We start from the raw sequence: 21,752 nt of genomic DNA, 5'->3' as shown, positions 1-21,752 counted from the left end.
TTTAGGGTTAAGTGTCTTGAGCAAGGACACGTCGGCATGCGGACTGTGGGGGAGAAAAGGGGATCGAACCGCAGACCTTCGTGTCAGTGGACGACCGTCCTCTTCCTCCTGAGTCACAGCCGCCGCCCGATGTGACCACTTTGTTATATTTTTCAAAAAGCTCTGTAAAGCTTGCAACACAAATTATAAAAGTCCATTTAAACCACTGCTCTTTCAGAGCAAAACCACCGACTTACATAAGACTTCTGTGCTAAAAAGGGCCTCTGTGATCCAGAGGGGGACAAAATGCAATGGGGGAATCGAGCGACAAATAAATCAATAATAAGCGAATAAAAAAAAAAAACTGAAAGGAGACCACGGCAAATCATGTCACCAGTCTTTAATACAATCGGAACTATTCTGCCCCCGACTCAGGGGGTCAAACAAAGAGAATTGGGACAATCTATGACTCAATTAACAACTTTAAATTAAAGGGAAATAACTAGGAAAAATTAGGTCACTTAAATTTGCAAAATTATACTTTTACAAGAAGGACAGAGATCAGGGAATTATGGCAAAGTTTGAAGCACTATGGTAAATCAAGGACAAAATAGTATTAAGCAAAAAATAGATCTATAGCTACATGTTTACACAATTACACTGCTTACTGTGATTAAAACTGCAACAGTTCATTGATTAGTAATCCACTACTAAGTTAATCGCCAACTATTTTGATAATCGATTAATTGGTTGTTTAATGAAGAAGAAAAAAAGGCAAAATTCTCTGATTTCAGCTTCTTAAATGTGAATATTTCCTGGTTTCTTTGCTCCTCTGTGACAGTAAACTGAATATCTTTGGCGTGTGGACAAAACAAAAACATCATCTTGAGGTTTTGGGAAACTGGATCAACATTTTTCACCATTTTATGGACAAAACAAACAATCGAGAAAACAATCGACAGATTTATCAACTATGAAAATAATGATTAAGTTGCAGCCCTAATGTGAGAGATCAAGTGTTATTTGTTATGCACTTAATAATAGGACAGGACTAGGACAGAAATTCTGTCTTTTCCACTCTTACTTCACAAAGTTGGGATTCTTCTGCTGGTCTTATTTTCTGTTTTGTGTGAGTGACACTGACAGTGTGAGTCTACACAGGATCTGACTTTTGCTGATCCTACATGTCGAACAAGCGTGTACAACACGCCCTGCTCCGCCCCTGCTACCAGGTGCCGGTGTAAAACAACACGTACTGTATGTGAATTCACACCTCCAGGTGGACGAGGGAAGCCTGACGCACCCTCTGTGGGCAGGCGAAGTGGATCGGCGTCTTCTCCGTCCACCTGATCTGCTGAGCTGAATTATTCACATAGCCCAGTGCTCCATTTTCATTGTGGGAGGTGGCTTTGCGTCACCGCCAGCCCCCGCAGGAGAGAGAGCAGTCAGTCAGTCAGCCACCTCACCCGGCCCCGGGCTGTGTCATGCTGCCATGGCAACAAACACATAACAGCACGGGGCCAGCGCTGCACAGCTTCTGACGGAGCCATCGAACGGCGTTGAAGTTCAACAGTACCGCTTCATCGTATTTGCAATTCAAGCACAAGAATGTAAGCGAGAATTTAGCTACAGGTTTGTACAAAACCTCTCTTCCGACTGATGAGGTCCATTCAGGGAAAATTACAGGTTGAAAAAGGTTGATGGAGGAACTGGTTCTGTTTCATAAGGCCCAACAGTCTCATTAGATTCAATCAAGCTGCACTAATAGATACGCATGACGGAGTTTTAGGGACACGTTGAGAGACTTTGAGAAGAAATGAACCACCTAACACACTAACAGACGTCAGGATCGACATCTTCAGACATGTGATGTCTCACACAGAGCCCCTCCGGAGGAGAAGTTAAGGGGGGCAGTGTTCAGACTTTTTGAGTGTGTCTGAAAGCAGCTATAGATTCAGAAGATCTGGGGAGTGGGGAGGTCACAGAGGTCACTGAACTCAATGACATGTTCATGAAACCAGTCTTGAGTCAATTTTTGTTGCACTCAGGCCTTCAAACAATGATTGATTGGTATCAATGGAGCCTTGCGGTCGTGGGGGGGGGGCTACTGATTCTATGCGTTTACACTTCTGCTGCGTGCTTGGTTGACAGGATAATTGCATGAATAAGGAATAAGGTAGGTGTTCCTAAGTGCTGAGTGAGAGTAATAACCTTTCATACTAATCGTGACATGTCAATGTTTCTTTTGCCAATTGCATTTTCAGCCTCTCTCAGCTGATTATAATTTAAATCATAGACGTGTTCCTCAACAAACCTTCCCCAGCATCAATAAAACGTTGACAACTCCCCGATGTTGCCTAGTGTTGTTCTGTGTATCAGAACAAACATCAGTTCCACTTAGGTGACGAATCCACGAACCGGCGTTTTATGATCTTGTTTACGTTTTCATCTCAAATTGAACTTTCATGTTAGTTTTAAACAAAACCTCACATTTTTTACTGACTTTCCGCATCAAAACCACATTTTTCTAGCAGGACGGCAACTATGTTTTTTGGGAAAATCCAGGGAAAACCCCCGGAGCTCCTCCTGGCCCTCTCTGTGCTGAGGCCAGCGTTTCTTTACAGCGTCACTATGGCAACAATACAGTGCAGCCGTTATGTAATACTGCATACCACTGTGCTGATAACCTGCTCTTCAAACAAATTGAATGTTGATATTTACATTGCTTTTAATTGTTCATAATACATTGTTTGTATTCTTTTTAACATATTTATGCCCAGGGACCATACATACACATATAAACACATATATATATCTATATATATATAGATATATATATAGATATATATATATCTATATATATATAAGCGGTACAGCTAACTCTGGTGCAACATGTTCTCATGTTCAGTAAACCTATCAGTTTCCTCAGACTGTCCGGCTCCTCTTTCCAGCCTCTCTCTGTAACACTTGGTTTTACTTCCTGTCACTTTAAGCCCCTCCCTCCCGATGAAGGCCAGTCTGCTCTGATTGGCCAGCTGGCACCACTCTGTTGTGATTGGTCGACCGGCTTCCAGCGCGTGTAGGAAGTGCCGGACGCTGCTCTCGCTGTACTTGGCTTTGTTGGGGGTGTGTCAGGCTAGTCGTGCTTGATGCACTTTGACACTGGCCGGAAAACGGACAAAGCGTTTCACGAGTGTCAGGAACTCCCTTTACCGCAGACTTTGGGCTTTTTAACTCTGCACACCTTTAACATCTCCCCCAAACAGCTATAACACACTAGAGGAAAGGGGGAAACTGAAAAACTCAGTTGAAAAAACTCACTGAGCTCACGAACAGGGCCGACGGACGCTCATCGCACCGAGTCAACTACAATCGTGTACGGGCCGACGTCGAGGCTGAAACGACTCCAGACAAAAGATGCAGCGATGTCGTAATAAGCAATATTAAGTTGGAAAGTCTTGATTTCTGTCGTCTCTGATAGCCTTTGAACACAATGGCCCTCCATTATTTGTTGGCCTCAAACAGCTTCATGAAGTTTCCAACCCTTGAAACATCAATTTTAAATTTCGTCAGAGAGGCCATGTGAATGAATTGAGCCGTTGTGAGGCGCGTCAGGGTACACCGTGTAACGTACATGGAAGATCAGGCCTTGGCAGCTGTCACGTGGACGGGGGGGGGGGGGGCGCGCGCACACACCCGGAAACACACAGGAATGTCTGAACGTTGTTTTTTTCTTCCCTGGATCTAAATATGGATTTTCACATACCACACTCTCCCCTGGTCCGCTCTGTCCCCTCTGACCTTCCTGAAATTTCAGCGCTGGCCCGATTTCAGCTGCACTATGATCTCAGTGATGCCCGACGCCACCCGCTCAGAGACAAAACACACACACACATGAATACACACTCGCACACACTTAACCAGGTCAACTGGGAGCAACGCCTGTATGTTATGCAACAGCTACAGCTTTCATCCTGGCCTCCCAGAGGAGAAAGGGGAGGGGAGGGGGGCCCCAGACAACAGCTTTGCTTTTGCCAAAATAGAGAAGTTGCATCCAGGGTTGGTCTGAATCACCGGAATTCTTCTTCTTGCCTGGTACCACTACCAAAATTTTCTCGCACTCACATAGTCGTGATTCATCTTTTTCTGGGGGGTTTTGTGGCGTTTTCTTTGCGGGGAATTAGCCATAATAATGGCCGCCATCACCTCCCCATGTGCAAATGTTCCACCAAAACAAAACTATTGTGACTAAAATTAAGAAATACAAACAAGCAAGAGACATTCCTTCCCCTATAGCCAGAGATTGTATATAAAAATGGACGCAGAAAAAAAAGCCAACGTCGTAGTGCCTGAAGCCTGTATTCTCTGGAATCACCATCAGAGGGCGACTCCACTGGTTGTTTCTATAGACGTCTATGAGAAAGTGACTCATTTAGAGTCGAACCGACGATAAAGCACCTTGGCGCAGATAAAGCGTGATTGACAGCAGGTCCGCCCAATCGGTGCATGGTTGCAGGTGGGTGTAGGCCCGTCACGATAATTACGTTATCGACTTATTCGTACGATACATGAATATGAACTCAATCATTTTTATTGACCTCAATAACAGCCATTGTGTCTACATGCGTGTTTGTTGAAAGGAAGAATAAATGTCAACAACAGTCAGTCTCGCTGCTTCTGTCCTCTCATCTGTTCTCGTTGGTCTATAAAATGTGACAAGGGGATTTTTTTTTGGTATTTTCCAAAGGCATCATGTCTTCAAATTGCTTTGTTTTGTCTGAGGCCCGACCGCAAGTCTAAACTTTGGAAAACATTTCTCTCAGCAGTCACACAAACGACCAACAGGCCTCTACTGCGAGCTCACTTGATTCAGTATCGAAAAATGGTCTTTAAAATGACGAATATTGTAAAATATTTTTTATCGCAATAATTTCTCAGACAATATGACAGACTTGTTATCGATTACTAAATGAATCATCACCTATTTCAATAATTGATCAAGTTGTTTTTATGAGAAAAAAGGTCAAAATTCTCTGATTTCAGCTTCTTAAATGTGAATAGTTTCTGGTTTCTTTGCTCCTCTGTGACAGTAAACTGAATAACTTTGGTGTGTGGACAAAACAAAACATCATCTTGGAGGATTGGGAAACACGATCGACATTTTATGGACCAAACTAATCGATTAATCGATAAAAACAATCGTCAGATAATCAATTATGAAAATAATCGCGAGTTGCAGACCATTCTCTGGCTTTACACTGGCATTTTGGTAATCTTTATATTAAACTTAACTTTAAGTCTGAAGGAATTTGTTTCAAAACAGGAAGCACATCGATTTTTCCACCACAAATCACAATTGAGATAAATAAAACAACAACTGCTGTGTTCCTTACAGGGTGATTAGATCGGGGTTGCTGGGTGTGTGCGGTGCATTGAGCTGCTGACATACACAGTTACTCAGCAGCATTTTTTTTATTTTTTTTTTCATCGATTGCGCAATGTTTGAAGAGTTGGTAATAGTTAACCTAACCGGACCGACCAACTTGCTGCAACTTGCCAGTAAGAGTAAGAGCCCAAAAAAACCTCTCCTTGGAAACAAGCTCAGATGTCGTTTTAACGTGTGTTACTCGCCTTAAAAAACAAAAACAACGTGTCAAAACATTTTCAGCACGTTTCAAAACGGACAGATATTCAACTTTGTACTGTAATTTTGTTCGTTTTTTTCCCCTTCCTTAGTGGGAGCTTACGAGCTTAGAGCTTTAAAATCGTACTGTTCGTTTGCACAACAACTTCTCTTTAGTTCACAATCACGGCTGCCGCCGTTTCAAAAGCATTGTTTCTCCTTTTCGCTCTCGACAGAGAGACCGGTGAGATACATTTTTTTCTCTTCATGACACTGTTCCTCATACAAACCTCTCAGTTCCTCTGGCGTGTTATGCAACACCGGCAGAGTTTCATTGGGGCGTGACGCTGAACAAGGTTCAGACGCATAAAGCGTGCCAAAAAAAAATAAAAGCATACGCGCAGGAAAGACTGAGGGGAGCAAAGGCAAAGAGGACAAAAAGTGAAAGACGAAGAGGAGGAGGAGTTGCTCACTCCCAGTGAGTGTGCAGGTTGATGTCGACCACTTCACATTACATAAGACACAGAGGAGACTTTGCTAAGCCTTGTGGGAAAGAGCCAGCGCCCAACGGGACGACGTCAGCTCGCCGCGTTGACAATATATCATGACAACAAACGATTTGGTTTCACCTCAACACGAATCTGATCTTCCTCAGAAAAAAATGTTCGCCGTGGCGAGCGACTCTTACTTTTGATCAACTTTTATTTTCGGGTTTCTCTCACAACAAAACCGAGAAGTTATCAAAATGAAAAGCATTTCACTTTCACCTGTGTAGTACTAGTTTTCTTTCATGTCAGTGGTATAATGTGACCCACCCACTCAACCACTGTGTGTTCTGCCTTTAGCCTGAGCTAAAATAAAAACTGTAAATCAATTTACAGCACAAAATAGCATTCTTACTAGGGGTGCACTGAAATGACAATTGTTGGCCGAAACCAAATAATACCAAATAACGAACAATTGCCATTTTTCCCCAATACATAAATTAAATAGCCTAAATGTACTTTTTTGCCTTAATTTTCAAGGGAAAAAAACAATTACAAAAGTACAATACATATATATATATATATATATATATATATATAACACTGAACACATTACATTTCAGCAGACATTAAATCAACAAAGCACAATATAACTTAAATTAATAAATAAATTAGAACATAATAAAATAAAATTCCACACTGCCAATGCCAATGTTTGTTGCACGCTGGCAGCTTTTTGATCGCGTCACTAAAAACATTAAAACATTTTCAATATTAAACAAACATTCGGTGCATCCCTAATTCTTACATACTGACACCAATAAGTTTCTGAACGAAAATTTGGTGCAAAATTAAAGACTGTGCTTACAAAAATACAGAATCTGAGACCTGGAAACCAGAGTAATAAAGAAACTGTAGTAATTTCCACACTGACAAGCCAGTCTGATAAATTTTCCTAATCCGAGCCACTGATTTACATGGAATTAAAACATTCTTTTGATAAGTTACAGTGAGCAGCACAAGTTTGGACTCTCTACTCTCCTTCCAAGGAGCGATGAGAGTAGAAGATAAACTGATCCAAAGCGGGTTCTAATATTTTTTTTAGTGACTGAACCAGAGATTCAAGGCCTCACCTGTAGTATCTGGACTGCAGGTACGTGGAGCACACGGCCTTGGAGACGTGGCTGGCCGAGCCGAAGTCGATGACCTTGACTCTGTACGGTTGTCTGGTGGGGTCGACCAGCATGATGTTCTCCGGCTTCAGGTCGGCGTGGATCAGGCCCAGAGACTTCAGCTTCTTTAAGGCTGTTGCCACCTGCAAAATATGGAATTAATGACAGCTAATTACACCTACAACCCAAAGGAGAAAGCTGCGTTTTTTTAAATGTGATCATTTATACTTTACCTGCTGCAGAACGGGCCTGATGATCTTCAGCGGCAGCGGGCTGAACTTGTTCTGTTTCAGGAAGTCGTAGAGGTTTTGCTCCAGCATCTCAAACACCAGGCAGGTGTGGCTGCGGTGCTGGAAGCACTCCAGGGCGCGCACCACGTTGTGATCGTCCGCGTTCTCGTTGCTCAGCCGGGCCAGGATCTCCACCTGGGGGAAATAAAAGGTTCATTTTAGAGATCACGAAGCAATCACGAGCATCTAGGAGACCATTCCAGCAGACAAATCCTCACCTCAATCTGTCCCTGACGTGCATAGGACGGATGGTTCTTCAGTATTTTCACCGCCACCACTTCGTTCGTACCCCTCTTCCAGCACTTCACCACCTGGCCGAAGGTGCCGCGTCCGAGGAACTCCAGCACCTCGTAGCTGTTCTTCAGGGAGCACAGCACCTCGTGCTGGACTAACTGGTAGTCTCCGTCCCCTGATCCAGCTCTGGTCACCGCAGCCCCTGCCACCGCTGCCGCCTCAGTGCTACCATTAGGCCTGATTTTGGCCGCGTCCGCCCCATTCCCCGTGTCCGTCGCTCCGCTGACCATACTTTTTTGGGCGGCCAGCGTTCCTCTGCCCACTACTCTAACAGTGTCTGCGTTATTCCCAGAGCTGGTGTGCAACATGGCCGCAGAGGGAGGAAGTGAAGGTAGAGCAGATGCCTCCTCCACTATCTGCATGGCTCCGACGCAGTCGTTCTCCTGCGGCTGTTCTCCACTTTCACCTGCCGTGTGTTGTTCACATCTCTGAGTGGTGCCTGCGTCTGGATTAACGTACCCCCCTCTGTTAATGCGCTCCTCTTCCTCGCCCCTCCTCAGTAGCCCGCAGTCCAAACTTGCCCCCAATGATGGAGTTCCACCACTGTTCGCCCGAGGCCTCACTTCTTGCGGGCCTCCACCGTGGCAGAGAGACACGCAAATCTGATTCCCTGCTGCAGCTTCTCTTTGTCGCTCAGAACTCTCCGCTCTCTGTAGGTCCTCCCTTTCTTCGGGCTCAACTGCCCCGTGCCGCCTCGCTGAGTCAGCGCCGGATGAGGACGGGATCACGTTGTTGGGATAGGCAATTCCGTAGTTGACGCCGATCACGTAGGTCTTGGGTGGGGGTCGGCGCTGAAAGGCTTTGCTGGTGTTATTATTACTGCGGTGGGCGTTGCCTGCGCGTCTGCTGGTCGCACTTCTGCTGGTTCCTAAGGCACTTGTTTGAGCTGAGTGCAGGTGTGGTGGGTGAACCAAGACTTGTGAGGCCATACCTAAAAAAAACACAACAGGAGATAAATGAAACACAAACCACATGTACCGTTTGGTAACACATATGGCAAAGCTGACACAACTTGCAGTCTAAATGAAGCAGGCACAAAAAGCTGTCAAAGCAAAAATATGCATCTAAGCCCTCCTGTCACGCTCAAGGGAAAAGGGAGAACAGGTTATCTTGTAATGGGAGACGGGGGAAGCCCGTTGCATTGCTGGCCTGTCCCTGCACGCAACACCGGCGGGTCAGTTTCACACAAAGTGGAACAGCAAAGCAAGCAGGACCCCGGGGGGAAATGATACACCATCATGGCGCACGATGGGTGATATTATATACATGAACCTATTACACTGACATGACAGCTGATAAATCCTCATCTGAAAAGAAGCCAAAATAATACTTCCTAAATTTGATGGCCGGCCAAGCAATATCCTCAATAGTTTATGATCTGCTTCACATAAAAACCTAAATTAACTAAATTCTGAGGAACAATTATCCATGAGACACAAGTGGTGTGTTCACACGTGACATGACGCAAACTTCCACATAACTCGCACTTCCACTTTCTCCGACAAACCTCCTCTGAACAGACACGCACACATAAACACGAACTGTTGAATGTAAAGAAGGCAGACAGGAATGCCGACGATGGGACGGTCACACAAAGCGGTTGTGCTAACTGGGGCTAAAGCTAGTGTCCAACTTCCTCGCTCACTCTCTGCCAAGCTCCTCTACTTCTTCTTTGCTTTTTTTTTTGGTGAAAAAGGCAAAAGTCAAAAGATTTCAGCTTTGTGATATATTCAATGTACATGTTATGTAAATAATAAAACATGTGGTGTCCCACTGCTCACAGATTCAACACCATTTCCAGTCCCGAATGCTAAAAAAACATCCAACGCGTGTTTCTATTTCTAAGGGACATTCCTTCCTCTTGCAGCGAGTCACGACACCGTGATAAAACAGGCAAGAGGCAAAGGCCCCGTCAGCCACAATATCCTGAATAATCCTGACTGGGTTTACACAAGTCAGTCAGGCTACACCAAAACATATAAAACACACTCACGAGAAGTTGGCCGTCTCAGGCGCAAAGTTCTGTTCAACGAGAAAAAACGCCTGCCGAGAGCCAGTGGCCCTTCTCACGGACTCAAGCTGTCAAATACAGGCTCAGACAGGCGGAGGGGTGTGCCGCCGCCGCCGCCGCGTCAACATTACAATGCAACACACTCCGCTGCTCGTGACTCGTGGGGCTGGTGATTCGTAGCGCATAACAATCCCCGTTATGATCAAACGGTTCTTTCAAATGTGGGGAAATTGATTTAAATGTAGCAGTAGCAAAATCACATCTGACACAAAGTTGATTTGACAGAAATCTGATTTGTGATATATTCTGCAACTAACGATGATTTCCATTATCGATTAACCTGTCGATTATTTTCTCGATTAATCAATTAGTTGTTTGGTCCATAAAATGTCATAAAATGGTGGAAAATGTTGATCGTGTTTCCCCAAAACCCCAGGATGAAAAATGTTGTTTTGTCCTCACACCAAACATATTTAGTTCACTGTCACAGAGGAGCAAAGAAACCAGAAAACATTCACATTTAAGATGATGAAATCAGAGAATTATGACTTATTTTTTTCCTAAAAAACTCCTTTAGTCGATTATCAAAATAGTTGGCGATTCATTTGGTTGTCGATTACTCTTCGTGTAGTCCAAAAACTGATCTAACTGGGGAATAAATCAGATAATTCTGCAATTTGGGGGCTGCAAATTGCAGCCAACAGAGTATTCTAGAAAGTATTTTTAAATAAAAAGCAGTGTATGCATTGGCTAAAAGTACTTTCTTCAGCCTGACAAATATCAAGACTGTCAAAATTACTGATTTACAATACAGTGGAAAAGACCCAGCGCCATATGGCCCGGTGTGACTGGTGCGGTATGATTTCACCCTGTGCCTGCCAGGGTGTCATCAACAAGGCCCAGGACCCCCACCACCACCACCACCACCACCACCACCACCACCTCCCTTCCTTCCTTCCTTCCTCATGGACATTACACGTTCTATTAACGTAATTATAATTTTATTACCATTTTTTGTTATTTTATTCTATATTCTTGTTCTAATTATGTGTATATATGTTGACTGCGACATGCACCTTAATAACACCCCCAAAAAATCCTGGTTTGTAAGTGGTTACCTACCTGGCAATAAGACTAAATCTAATCTGGGGGGGGGGGCAACACTTGCACAGACACAGCTGCGATGCCTCCTGCTCTGTCCTGCCAAACTAGGCTTCCTGATATCTCACAGGGGGGGCAACAAGATCCAAACCTGGAATGGAGAGTCATGGCAATGAGCTGGGTGTGTGTGTGTGTGTGTGTGTGTGTGTGTGTGTGTGTGTGTGTGTGTGTGTGTGTGTTGAGGTGTGTGTGTGTGTGTTGAGGTGTGTATGTGTTGAGGGGTGTGTGTGTGTGTGTGTGTGTGTCGAACAGGAACACCAGCTGTACACACAACTTGTTGCCAATCAATCTAGTTGACAGTTAACACATGGGAGGAGTGTGTTCGAGGGCGAGTCCTGCCTCGACACCTGTTGAAACTCATGTTGTCAGTGACAGGAAGCTAAACAATGGCTCGTCCAACACTATACATACATATAAACATATATATATACATATATATACACGTACATATACATATATACGTGTATAATTAACTAACAAACTAGCCAATCTGTTGTTGTTGTGAGGCAAAATCTTGCATTTTTGAGGTTTTCTCTGTACTTTATAAACTCAAAACGTCAAAAATATTGTCACAAAAACACGAGGATAAAGTTTGTCAAACTCTTAAAAAGGAAAAAGAACAAAAAGAATATTCTCTTCACCAAACCCCTCGGGTGTCTCCACCACTCGTCCATTAGCTCGTTAGCTTCGCCGCTGTCACCGGTTCTGCCAAAGGGGGAAACAAGCTGAAGTTGGGGCTAGCGCAACAGTTAGCAAGCTAAGCTAAGCTAAGCTAAGCTAAGCTAGCTGCCGAGCTAAGTCGCTCCAGCGGCGCTACATTAACAGGCAGGGGGGAGTTAGCATTAGCATTAGCATTAGCAGTCGGTCGAAGTGACGAACCTTCAGTCAGACCAGTGGAACGTGTCACACAGGGCGTCGAGGAACAGACGAGCAACGAGGAGCCGCGTCGCGGACAAGTCCTGCACCGATGATGCTGTCGTCGTCGTCGTCGTCGCTGCCATCTTGTTGTTCAACGACCGAGCGACTTTTCGCACATTTGTGAAAAAAGCCCGAATAAAAAAACACAAGCGGCGAATAAGATATTGTTTACGAACACCAGTCGGGGGCCATGGTGTCCACGGTCGTGCGGGGGGTTCGCCGCGCGTCGCTTCCGGCGTCTAGTCGAGACGACGGTCCGTGTTTGGAAACTTTTGCATGGCAGCGAGCGACAGAGCTGCTGTTAGCTGTTAGCTACTGACGACGACGACGACCCGCCTGTTGCTTCTCCGCATGTGAGGAATGTGAAGGGAGGAGATACAGGAGAGGGAGGGGGGAGAGGAGGAGGGGGGAGAGAGAGGAGGAGAGGGGGGGAGAGAGAGAGGAGGAGGGGGGAGAGGAGGAGGGGGGAGAGAGAGGAGGAGAGAGAGGAGGAGGGGGGAGAGAGAGGAGGGAGGGGAGAGAGGGAGGAGAGAGAGAGAGAGGGGGTAGGGAGAGGGAGAGAGAGGAGAGGGTGGAGAGAGAGGAGGAGAGGGGAGGGAGGGGAGAGAGGGGGGAGGAGAGGGGAGAGAGAGAGAGAGAGGGGGTAGGGAGAGGGAGAGAGAGGAGAGGGTGGAGAGAGAGAGAGAGGGGGGTAGGGAGAGGGAGAGGGAGGAGAGAGAGAGAGAGGGGGTAGGGAGAGGGAGAGAGAGGAGAGGGTGGAGAGAGAGGAGGAGGAGAGAGAGGAGGAGAGGGGAGGGAGGGGAGAGAGGGGGGAGGAGAGGGGAGAGAGAGAGAGAGAGGGGGTAGGGAGAGGGAGAGAGAGGAGAGGGTGGAGAGAGAGAGAGAGGGGGGTAGGGAGAGGGAGAGAGAGGAGAGGGTGGAGAGAGAGAGAGAGGGGGGGTAGGGAGAGGGAGAGAGAGGAGAGGGTGGAGAGAGAGAGAGAGGGAGGGAGAGGAGGAGGAGGGGGGAGAGAGAGGGAGAGAGAGGAGAGGGTGGAGAGAGAGAGAGAGGGGGGTAGGGAGAGGGAGAGAGAGGAGAGGGTGGAGAGAGAGAGAGAGGGGGGGTAGGGAGAGGGAGAGAGAGGAGAGGGTGGAGAGAGAGAGAGAGGGAGGGAGAGGAGGAGGAGGGGGGAGAGAGAGGAGGAGAGGGAGGGGAGAGAGGGGGGAGGAGAGGGGAGAGAGGGAGGAGGGGGAGGAGGAGAGAGAGGGGGGGAGAGGAGGGAGGAGAGAGAGAGGAGGGAGAGAGAGAGGGGGGAGAGAGGAGAGGGAGGGAGATAGAGGAGAGGGAGGAGAGAGAGAGAGGGGGGGGGGGAGGGAAGGAGGACAGGGAGAGAGGGAGGGTAGAGGGGGTAGGGAGGGAGGGGGGAGAGAGAGAGAGGGAGGGAGGAGGAGAGGGAGGAGAGAGAGGGGGGAGAGAGGGAAAGAGAGAGAGGGAGGAGGAGAGGGAGGAGAGGAGGGGGAGGAGAGAGGAGGGAGGAGGAGAGAGGGAGAGGGAGGGTAGAGGGGGTAGGGAGGGGGAGCGAGAGGTGTGGGGAGTAAAAATAACTGTATTTTCATAACTCCTTTCAAAACAGGAGTGACAGAGTCCCTCTCAATGAAGGAAGGATAATAAAAACATCAACAAACTAAATACCTACAGGTGTCACACATGTGAAAACAATACACTTGCATTCTATTTTATCTAATACATATGAAAAAACATTTATATATGAGACATAATGAAAAAAATACCAATAAATTATCAAAAATATTATGTCTCATTAGAGCCCGACCGATATTTTAAAAAATTTAGATATAAATATTTCAGCCAATAAATGTATATATAATTATATATTTGTGTATATATTATATACATATATATATATATAGGCAATGATTCCTAAAGTGTTGTTATCAAACCCTTATGAAAAAGAAAGGTTTGATATTTTATCGTTTAACCGTAGGCGTTTATAAAAATAACTGAATTAAAAAGAAAAACACAAATAACACCAAATATATAGAAAAATAATATGCATCGTTTAATGAGTCAAATAAAAATTATCAGCATTTAACACATTCAATTTGTTTGTGAAAGACAGGTTCAAGCAAAAACACGAACAGGACTTTATTTTAATTTTTTTAATCTCAAGTCATTACTTTGCAACCAATAATTTTTCGTTAATGTTGTTGGCCATTAATAAAAACTCACTCATTTTGAACTACCTCTGAGGAGTGGAAGTAATAATTCATAATTATTTCATTAAAGGCTGCTAATCCTTTATTTAATATTCAGTTTCTATTACATTATTAATACAACTCCCCAGTTTTATCATTTTTTATTTTGAGTTCTGGCACCACCTGTCTTCTCATATGTGAACTCCATGGGAAAAGGAAAGTTAAGAAATATGATAATGACGGGTCCTTTAAGTCATTTTCCATTCATGTTCAGAATGCAGTTATACAGATGGTTATGTCACGGGGCAAAGATTATAAAATGATCTTGTTAGTTTCAATAAAATAAGTGTTTGATGAAGAATTACATTACCGAGTTTCAGCTGGCCTCTCAAAGTCTCGATTAAAGAAGCACAAGATTCTGTCGTGTGGGACAAACAATGCTTTTATTGGTATGTCAGAACATTCAACACAAACATGTGTTGTGGAATTAATGAATGCGAGTTATTCATTTGAGCAACGAGCTTCATTCTGCCTGGAGCGGTGGTGAGGAGATGTTACGACCGCCATACAGTAACTGTTCTGTGGTCAAGTTAAAAATACGCTTCAGAAATGTCAAGAGCCAGAGCAAAAAAAGGTTTGTCGAGGAATAAATATTCTAAATGTCTAAATGAGGTGTTACGTATATGTTACAGAAGTCAACGTACAAAAGCTCAGTAACAATTTACATGAGCAACAGTTTCAACTCTGGTCTGCTCACGTTCATGTTCATCTTTTTCATTCAGTGGATCTAAAATATCTACACGCCGTTTATTTTCCTATTTCAGTGGGACACATTTTTTTTTAAAGTTAAGTAACACACCATCCAACCGTTTATACACTTTGGATGAATGTAGTGATAACGTTTTAGACTCTGCGTGGTATCGGCCCCTGCTGCACTGCAAAACTTTCAGACCCTCAGAGAGGCTTTCAACATCCAGGCAAAAGGTCGACGGAGTTTGTTTTTTGGAGCGATGGCGCGCTGAAGAAATGGTTGCAAAATATGCGTTGTTGCCTTACAGGTGGGCAACGTTCTCTCTTAAAGGGGCAGTAAGCGATTTTGGAGAAAGCTTGTTTCTCTCTCTTTGTTGTTGTTGTGATTTTACTGCTCCGGCCGGGACGTGAAACCGCAGACTTGCAGCGCAACCCGCTAGCGCGTCTCTTAGGGTGTCGACGAGTGACGTGAACAAACTCCACTCGCAGTGTTGTGTGGGGCTGTCCGCGCCATTTTTTTTAGTTTACGATTTTACAGAGCCTGGGTCGAGCCGCAAAAAACACAGATTTTTTTCCAGCTCACACAAAAGCGACAGAGAAACTGACGGTGAGGAAATATTTGCTGATTTTGACAAAGCGTGTATCGCTTTAGAATCTGCTTACTGCCCCTTTAATGCACAAATACAAACCATGTTGGGTTTTAATTTGTAATACACTGAAGGAAATGAGTACCAGATATCTTTTATGACACTATAACCAGGTTAATCTGATGAGCATGAAAAAGAATAATTTCAATTCCAAGCCTAAGGTTTAAAGTGTGTTTGTAGCCACTGTCTCAGTATTTCTCTACGACGCGCAGCATGCTGTCATTTGTTGTCTTGTTCATTCTCGTCAACAAAGGCCCTTTGAGTCTGACATCTCTTACTGAATAATAGGATTAAATTAAATTAAATTAAGAGTGTAGGTTATCAGTCCTAATCCCTGAAAAATTATATGAGGATTATAGAACAGCATTATAGTATTCAACACCTGCTGTATAACTACTGTAATACTGAACGCACGTTTATTGAACAAAACTGTTGTGAGGTCACAATTAAAATGACGGAGGTTTGATACTGTGAGTTAATGCAGCTGAGATGGGAGCCAGTGTTTTTCTAATTATGTCAGTTTAAGGTGCAGAGAGCTGGATTTACTCTGAATACTCAGAATCATTTTTTTTTTACGTCTCTGTGCCGCCCGCCTCCTCTGCCGTCAGCATACTCTGCAGAATCTTCTGGTAGAACGGGGAGAAGACGAGCTTGTTGAAGTTGACGAGGCGGCTGAAGTGAACGGCGAGCTCCGTCAGCTCCCTGCCGACCGGAGCCAGGCCTCCTGGGAGAGGAGGGGGGCTCTTGTGTTGACTGGACTCCAGGGAGGCCAGCAGGTAGGTCTGCACCCGGGAGTCTGGCAGGAGAGGAGAGAAAATTCTCAGTCACACACGTAATGTCGCCCGCGCTCTCTAACTCTTAAGTCACGATAGGTTGTCGAGTGGTTTTTACCCATCAACTTGTGGACCGTGTTGTCTGGCTGGACGGTGGCCGAGATCTGTCCCATCAGAATGCCCCTCCGGTCAGCGGAGAGAGGCGAGTAGCCATGTTGGCTCAGACACTGGCTGAGCTCGACGCACAGCTTCTCTCCGATGGTGGCTAAGGCCTCCTCTGCACTGAAAGACCTTAGAGACAGAGATTTGTAACAGCAGCAGCAGCAGCAGCAGCAGCCGCGAGTCAAAGGCATCAGAGAAGAGGTGGAAAATATAGCAAAAATATACAATGGCTGTCACATTCAGGCCAACAGGCAAAGTTACTGTGAGTGTTTGTACTCACGGCGTGTGCATGTCTGCGAGCATGACGTTGACCGTGCTTTTGAGCGTCTCCATCAGCCCCGGCAGGCCCGAGATGGCCTCGCCCGTCGTCGTGTAGACGATGAGGAGCACAGACGAGAGCAGAACCAACCGGTCGGCCTCCTGCTGCATCTCCTGGAACCGAGCCTGGTCCATCAGCACGGTCTGTCGTCGGGAGGAAGAGGAGGTAGGAACTCAGCTCATGGTGGCAGATTGCAATTAATAACCGAGAGGCCCCTTGCTTCAGGATTGAGGGCGTGTACCTCGGGGAAGGGGTCTGAGGAGTGGTCCCACCTCAGCAGGCGTAGATAGGCGTGATTGTGGATGTCGACGGGGAGGAGTGGGGGAGGGTCGGAGGAGGCGGCACCGGAACCATCCCGTCCAGACTCTCTCAGGTATTTCACCGCTTCCTCCAGCCACTTCTCAGTGTAGTCCAAGGCATCTAAAGACCAACGGCCACCCGGATAAAAATATTAGTTCAATTTCTCTAATCTCCTTCCAGCTCCTGTTGTGGTTTTTTACACCCGCTACCGGTGGAAACGTCCAGTTCGCGAGCTGCTACATGCTCCACTGACTTCGCTAGCATGTTGCTAACTTCTGTCACGTGGTGTCACACAGTTTGTGATCCAGAAAACCATAACAACACTGAGCTATATTATACTATATCATATTATGAAGGTCCATGCTTGACTTCAGTTCCTCCAGACCAATTTTTTAATTCTGGCAGCATGAATAAAACAATAAAGGACTACTGTCATTGATTGAAAAAAAACCTCCTTACTCGGTTGTTTCTCCAGAAACTGGTGGAATTTGTTCCTCTCGTACTCGACAGACTGCTGCATCAAATGGGGCCTGATGCTGCTCAGGGCCACGTTCGCCATGTCCAACTTCATCAGGTCCAGGACAGAGAATATCGCCCTGAGAGGAGACACGGTGAAAATACACAACGAATAATGATTCTAACTTTTAATTTGGCTCTTTATTAAGTCTGCACTGAGATCGAGGACCTGCCTCTTATCATCCTCTAAGCTGATGTCGCGCCCAGAACAAGTTAACTCCTGCACTGTATTGGTTTGGAATTAGACGACACACTCAAAAAAATAAACCGAGGCCTGGCACATGCAGAGCCGATGTTCTCATTGGCTTACTTGAACAGCGGCACGACATCCGTGATGTCCTTCAGCTTGTCGATGTCCTCGTCCCTGCTGGGGGCGCACAGCAGGCCCATCATCCGGATGACGAACTGGGACAGTCGACCCATGTCGAGAGCCCCGTTCTCCGCCTGCTGCCGGACCAGAGGCAGGTCCAGAACCTCCTCGATGCTGGAGCGCTGACGGTCGTGACACGGGCGCAAGAAGGACAGCAGAATCTGGAAAAGGAGGTTTGATTAGAGAGATGTGCGGGGAACAGGAAAGACAGGGTGACTTAAAAGGAGGGAGGGATGGATATTGTGTATCCTCCTCCTGCGATTGGGCCAAAAATACAAAATTGTCTACAGGATCCTATTTGAAGTGTGAGAGTGAGTAGAATTGAAAATCCCCGCTTCACCTCTTTGATCTCGGCGAGCAGCTTGATGGCGTGATCGTAACACGGCGGGTCATCCTTCAACTGCTCTTCCAAAACATCCCAGAATGCTTTCTGCATGATTTCCTTCACCCTGCGCTCAAAACTGTCGACATGGGCAGAGGATGCACCGTTACTTGAACAGGTGAAAAAAAAAAACAGCGACTCAAATGACACTTAAGCAGGAATCCGGACGTTTTCCCTGAAATTTCTCCCGCCAGCCCCCCGTAGCAACATTTTGGGAGAATTTCCAAGTGAGCGCATGTGAGAATACGGAAGGAAAAACTCTGGAAAAATGGGGCGTGTTGATGTAAACATAAAATACTGCCTCCTGCAGGCTCCGCACAGACGCCAGAGATTTTTCGGTGTCTGAGTCATACGTGAAAGACAGACTCTTGGAAAATGTCCGGACCCCCATTGAGTTAGATAGTATTGAAATTAGAGATGCAACAGTTAATCGATTTGTAATGCATCTTGGGGATTTTGGGAAACACGGTCAACATTTTTCACCATTTCTTGACATTTTATGAACCAAACAACTAATCGATTAATTGAGGAACTTATCGACAGATTAATCGATGATGAAAATAATCGTTAGTTGCAGCCCCTAGTTGAAATCAAATATCTCACCTTCCTTCAGGAAGCTCCGTAGGTTTGACTTGAAAAGTCGGGTTGACAATTATTTCGTGAGCCAGAGCCATGTTGGAGAGACCTTTGGCCGTCTCCATCAGCTCCTCCTTGGACACGAACCTGAGAGGGCTGGCTGTGAGGGAGGGAAAAAAATCCACCATAAGACATTTTTTATTCCAAGAAAATTACATAAATCTGTGTGTACTTAACTCTCAAAAGCTAAAAGATACGTGTTCTTTTAGTTGATTTAGTGTGAATGCGGTGCAAGTGGACTTCCTGCCGTCGGGGTTTCCACAAAGCTCCCTATTCAGCCCACCTGCCTTAAAGCAAAGTCTCTATTCATGTGCTTCAAGAAAAAATCTGACTCATAAGTGAAGCAGGAACAAGAAGTCACAGATATTCTGAATAAAAAACGGACTTGTTTCCTGCACTACACATCTCATTTTTCATATAATTAGAAATAACAGTTAAAAAAAATTGTGTCTATTCTGAATTCAACTGCTCCAAACATTCTTTTTTGGGGTTTCTGGCTTTGTGGGACAAGTGTTTATATCAATGTGCTCTAATCGTTGGTAGATGTGCCAACATGGGCCTTGAAACGTGGCTGGACCCTGAGGCTAGGAAAGCCAACTTGATCTCTAGACCTCATGTCACACACTTGACCTCATGGACAAGGTGAGTCGTTGAGGTGTGTACTGGAGATAATCTCACATATAGTTTTATGCAAAAGCTCAGGTACAACTGGACTAAATTACATATTTAGTTTTCATGTTCATTTTCAGAGCCGTAGGAGTAATAATGAGTAAACTAAGACCTGACAAGTTCTGTGCGTTCTACAAGAAGTGTCCAAGCTCTAAAAATAAATATTGTTTCTTTCTTTTTTTTTCGTTCAGTTAAAAAGTGGCATTAACATTTGAAAAAAAGGGGGTTCATTGTCAACAGGTGTCTGCTGCAGGGATTTTTATTTACTTTTCAGTTCCAAAAAATATGAGGAGGAGAAAACATGTAAGTGTCTCTCAGGTGGGCACAAACATTTGGATACATCTGTGTGTTTGAAGGTCTTCTCTTCCTATTTCACACCTGACAAACAATCACTTAAACACACAATTTCTAACCTGCAATAACACAGTCCAGCAAAGGCCACAACAGTAAGAAGCTGTACGTGCACAAGCCTGCATGTTTGTTATTCACTGTGTTGGAGTTTTGAAACCTGTTGCTCACCTTGCGGAGTGTTCGCCACCTGACTGCCGGGAGTACTTCTCTTCCTCACCGTCTCCTCTGCACCATCCTGCGCTCCCCCTTCCTCCTTCGACTCCTTGTCTCCTCTACACTCTGGGTGATCTGCCTCCCTGGGCATGCTTACAGAGTCTACGGGACGAAAGGCGGGTTTGTTTGAAGTCAAAGAGCAGTAAAAATGGCATGTGACAGGTGTGACAAGGATTTTCCTGTAACTTGACGTGCACTGTTACTACATCGGTGAACGTTGAGTGTAATGTGATGGGACTTCATGTAGAAAGAGGCACAGCAGGGATGCGTGTTTGTTGTTTGTTGTGATTTACAGATGATGACATCATCTGGACTGGTTTGGGAGGAAGAGGATGGAGGAGAGGAAGAGGAGGGAAGGGAGGGAGAGGAGGGAGGAGAGGAAGAGGAGAGGAAGAGGAGGAGGAGAGGAAGAGGACGGAGGAGAGGCAGGAGGGAGGAAAGGAGGAGGAGAGGAAGAGGAGGGAGGGGAGGAAGAGAAGGGAGGAGAGGAGGAGGAGAGGAAGAGGAGGGAGGGAGAGGAGGAGGAGAGGAAGAGGATGGAGGAGAGGCAGAGAAGGGAGGAGAGGAATAGGAGGGAGGAGAGGAGGAGGAGAGGAAGAGGAGGGAGGAAGAGGACGGGGTAGAGGAAGAGGAGGGAGTGAGAGGAGGAGGAGAGGAAGAGGACGGAGGAGAGGAATAGGAGGGAGGAGAGGAGGAGGGGAAGAAGAGGAGAGAGGAGGAGGAGAGGAAGAGGAGAGGAAGAGGAGGGAGGAGAGGAATAGGAGGGAGGAGAGGAGGAGGGGAAGAAGAGGAGAGAGGAGAGAGGAGAGGAAGAGGAGGGAGGAGAGGAGGAGGGGAAGAAGAGGAGAGAGGAGAGAGGAGAGGAAGAGGAGGGAGGATCAGTGGGCCAGTGCGATAGTAACACTGAGTGTGACACATGTAAACAGAACAAAGCATCATGGTACTTTTCTGTACTATACTGTACTGTACTGTACTATACTGTACTGTACTATACTGTAACTCACCTTGTGGCCGTTAGCCCCGGTGACAGCGGTGGTGTTAGCTCAACCGATGTGACGTTAGCTTGGGTCTCTGCGTGGACACGACCGATGAGAACCAGAATCGACAGCTCCTCACAGCCCCGTCATGTGAGCCACGTCAACACCGTCACACATTTATTGACACAAGATTTCACCGCTGCCAGAAAAAAAAGCGTCTTCTCCACAGGGAAGCAGCTGTTTCATTGTGGACAACACGTCGTCGTTACCTCCCCTGAAGAAGAAGAGTTGTTGTTGTTGTTGCTGCTGCTGCTGCTGCTGCTAACCGGCCGACTCTTCCGGGTTTGGGTGGGGCCAACGTGACGTCACAGTCGAGCCCTCACCCGCATGCGCGCGCATACACACACAGGCTCCCACACACGAGCTGTTATAGGCCACTTTTGGGTGACGTCATATAGATTATACGGAATGTGCTAGTTAGCTAGCCGGATAGCTTGGTTAGCTAAAGTAGCATGTTGAGCTACCAACTGAACCAAGCTAGCTAGGTAGCTCAAATGAAGAT

At 45.8% G+C, this 21,752-nt stretch overlaps 2 protein-coding genes across 6 annotated transcripts in view; both read right to left on the bottom strand.

Moving 5' to 3' along the window:
• LOC118315974 (homeodomain-interacting protein kinase 3-like) overlaps positions 1-12,324 on the bottom strand; it is a 29,768-nt gene extending 17,444 nt beyond the window's left edge. For 2 of the 5 annotated variants that reach the window (XM_047333171.1, XM_047333173.1), the window contains exons 1-4: positions 11,895-12,323; positions 7,768-8,774; positions 7,493-7,684; positions 7,221-7,402 (exon numbers count right to left, since the gene is read on the bottom strand). In XM_047333171.1, coding sequence (XP_047189127.1) covers positions 7,221-7,402; positions 7,493-7,684; positions 7,768-8,772 — 1,379 coding nt within the window. In that variant the 5' untranslated portion in view covers positions 8,773-8,774; positions 11,895-12,323. Of the gene's footprint in view, positions 1-7,220; positions 7,403-7,492; positions 7,685-7,767; positions 8,775-9,836; positions 9,990-10,976; positions 11,119-11,894 lie in introns of those variants that run through there. The other 3 variants (XM_047333174.1, XM_035643706.2, XM_047333172.1) reach the window with 3 other exon arrangements.
• A 2,225-nt stretch (positions 12,325-14,549) lies between these two features.
• On the bottom strand, positions 14,550-21,556 carry tcp11l1 (t-complex 11, testis-specific-like 1). The gene is made up of 10 exons (XM_035642208.2): positions 21,218-21,556; positions 20,169-20,315; positions 18,948-19,080; positions 18,303-18,423; positions 17,903-18,123; positions 17,536-17,672; positions 17,018-17,196; positions 16,738-16,919; positions 16,414-16,586; positions 14,550-16,318 (listed from the first exon to the last, which is right to left on the bottom strand). Exons 2-10 carry the CDS (start codon positions 20,302-20,304, stop codon positions 16,095-16,097), a joined length of 1,506 nt encoding a protein of 501 aa, XP_035498101.1. The 5' UTR covers positions 20,305-20,315; positions 21,218-21,556; the 3' UTR covers positions 14,550-16,094.
• Between the last annotated feature and the right edge of the window lie 196 nt (positions 21,557-21,752).

Source organism: Scophthalmus maximus, chromosome 7, assembly GCF_022379125.1.
Source record: "Scophthalmus maximus strain ysfricsl-2021 chromosome 7, ASM2237912v1, whole genome shotgun sequence".
Classification (NCBI taxonomy): domain Eukaryota; kingdom Metazoa; phylum Chordata; class Actinopteri; order Pleuronectiformes; family Scophthalmidae; genus Scophthalmus; species Scophthalmus maximus.
The sequence above is the reverse complement of the archived record's forward strand: the minus strand, read 5'-3'. Positions and strand labels throughout refer to the sequence as shown.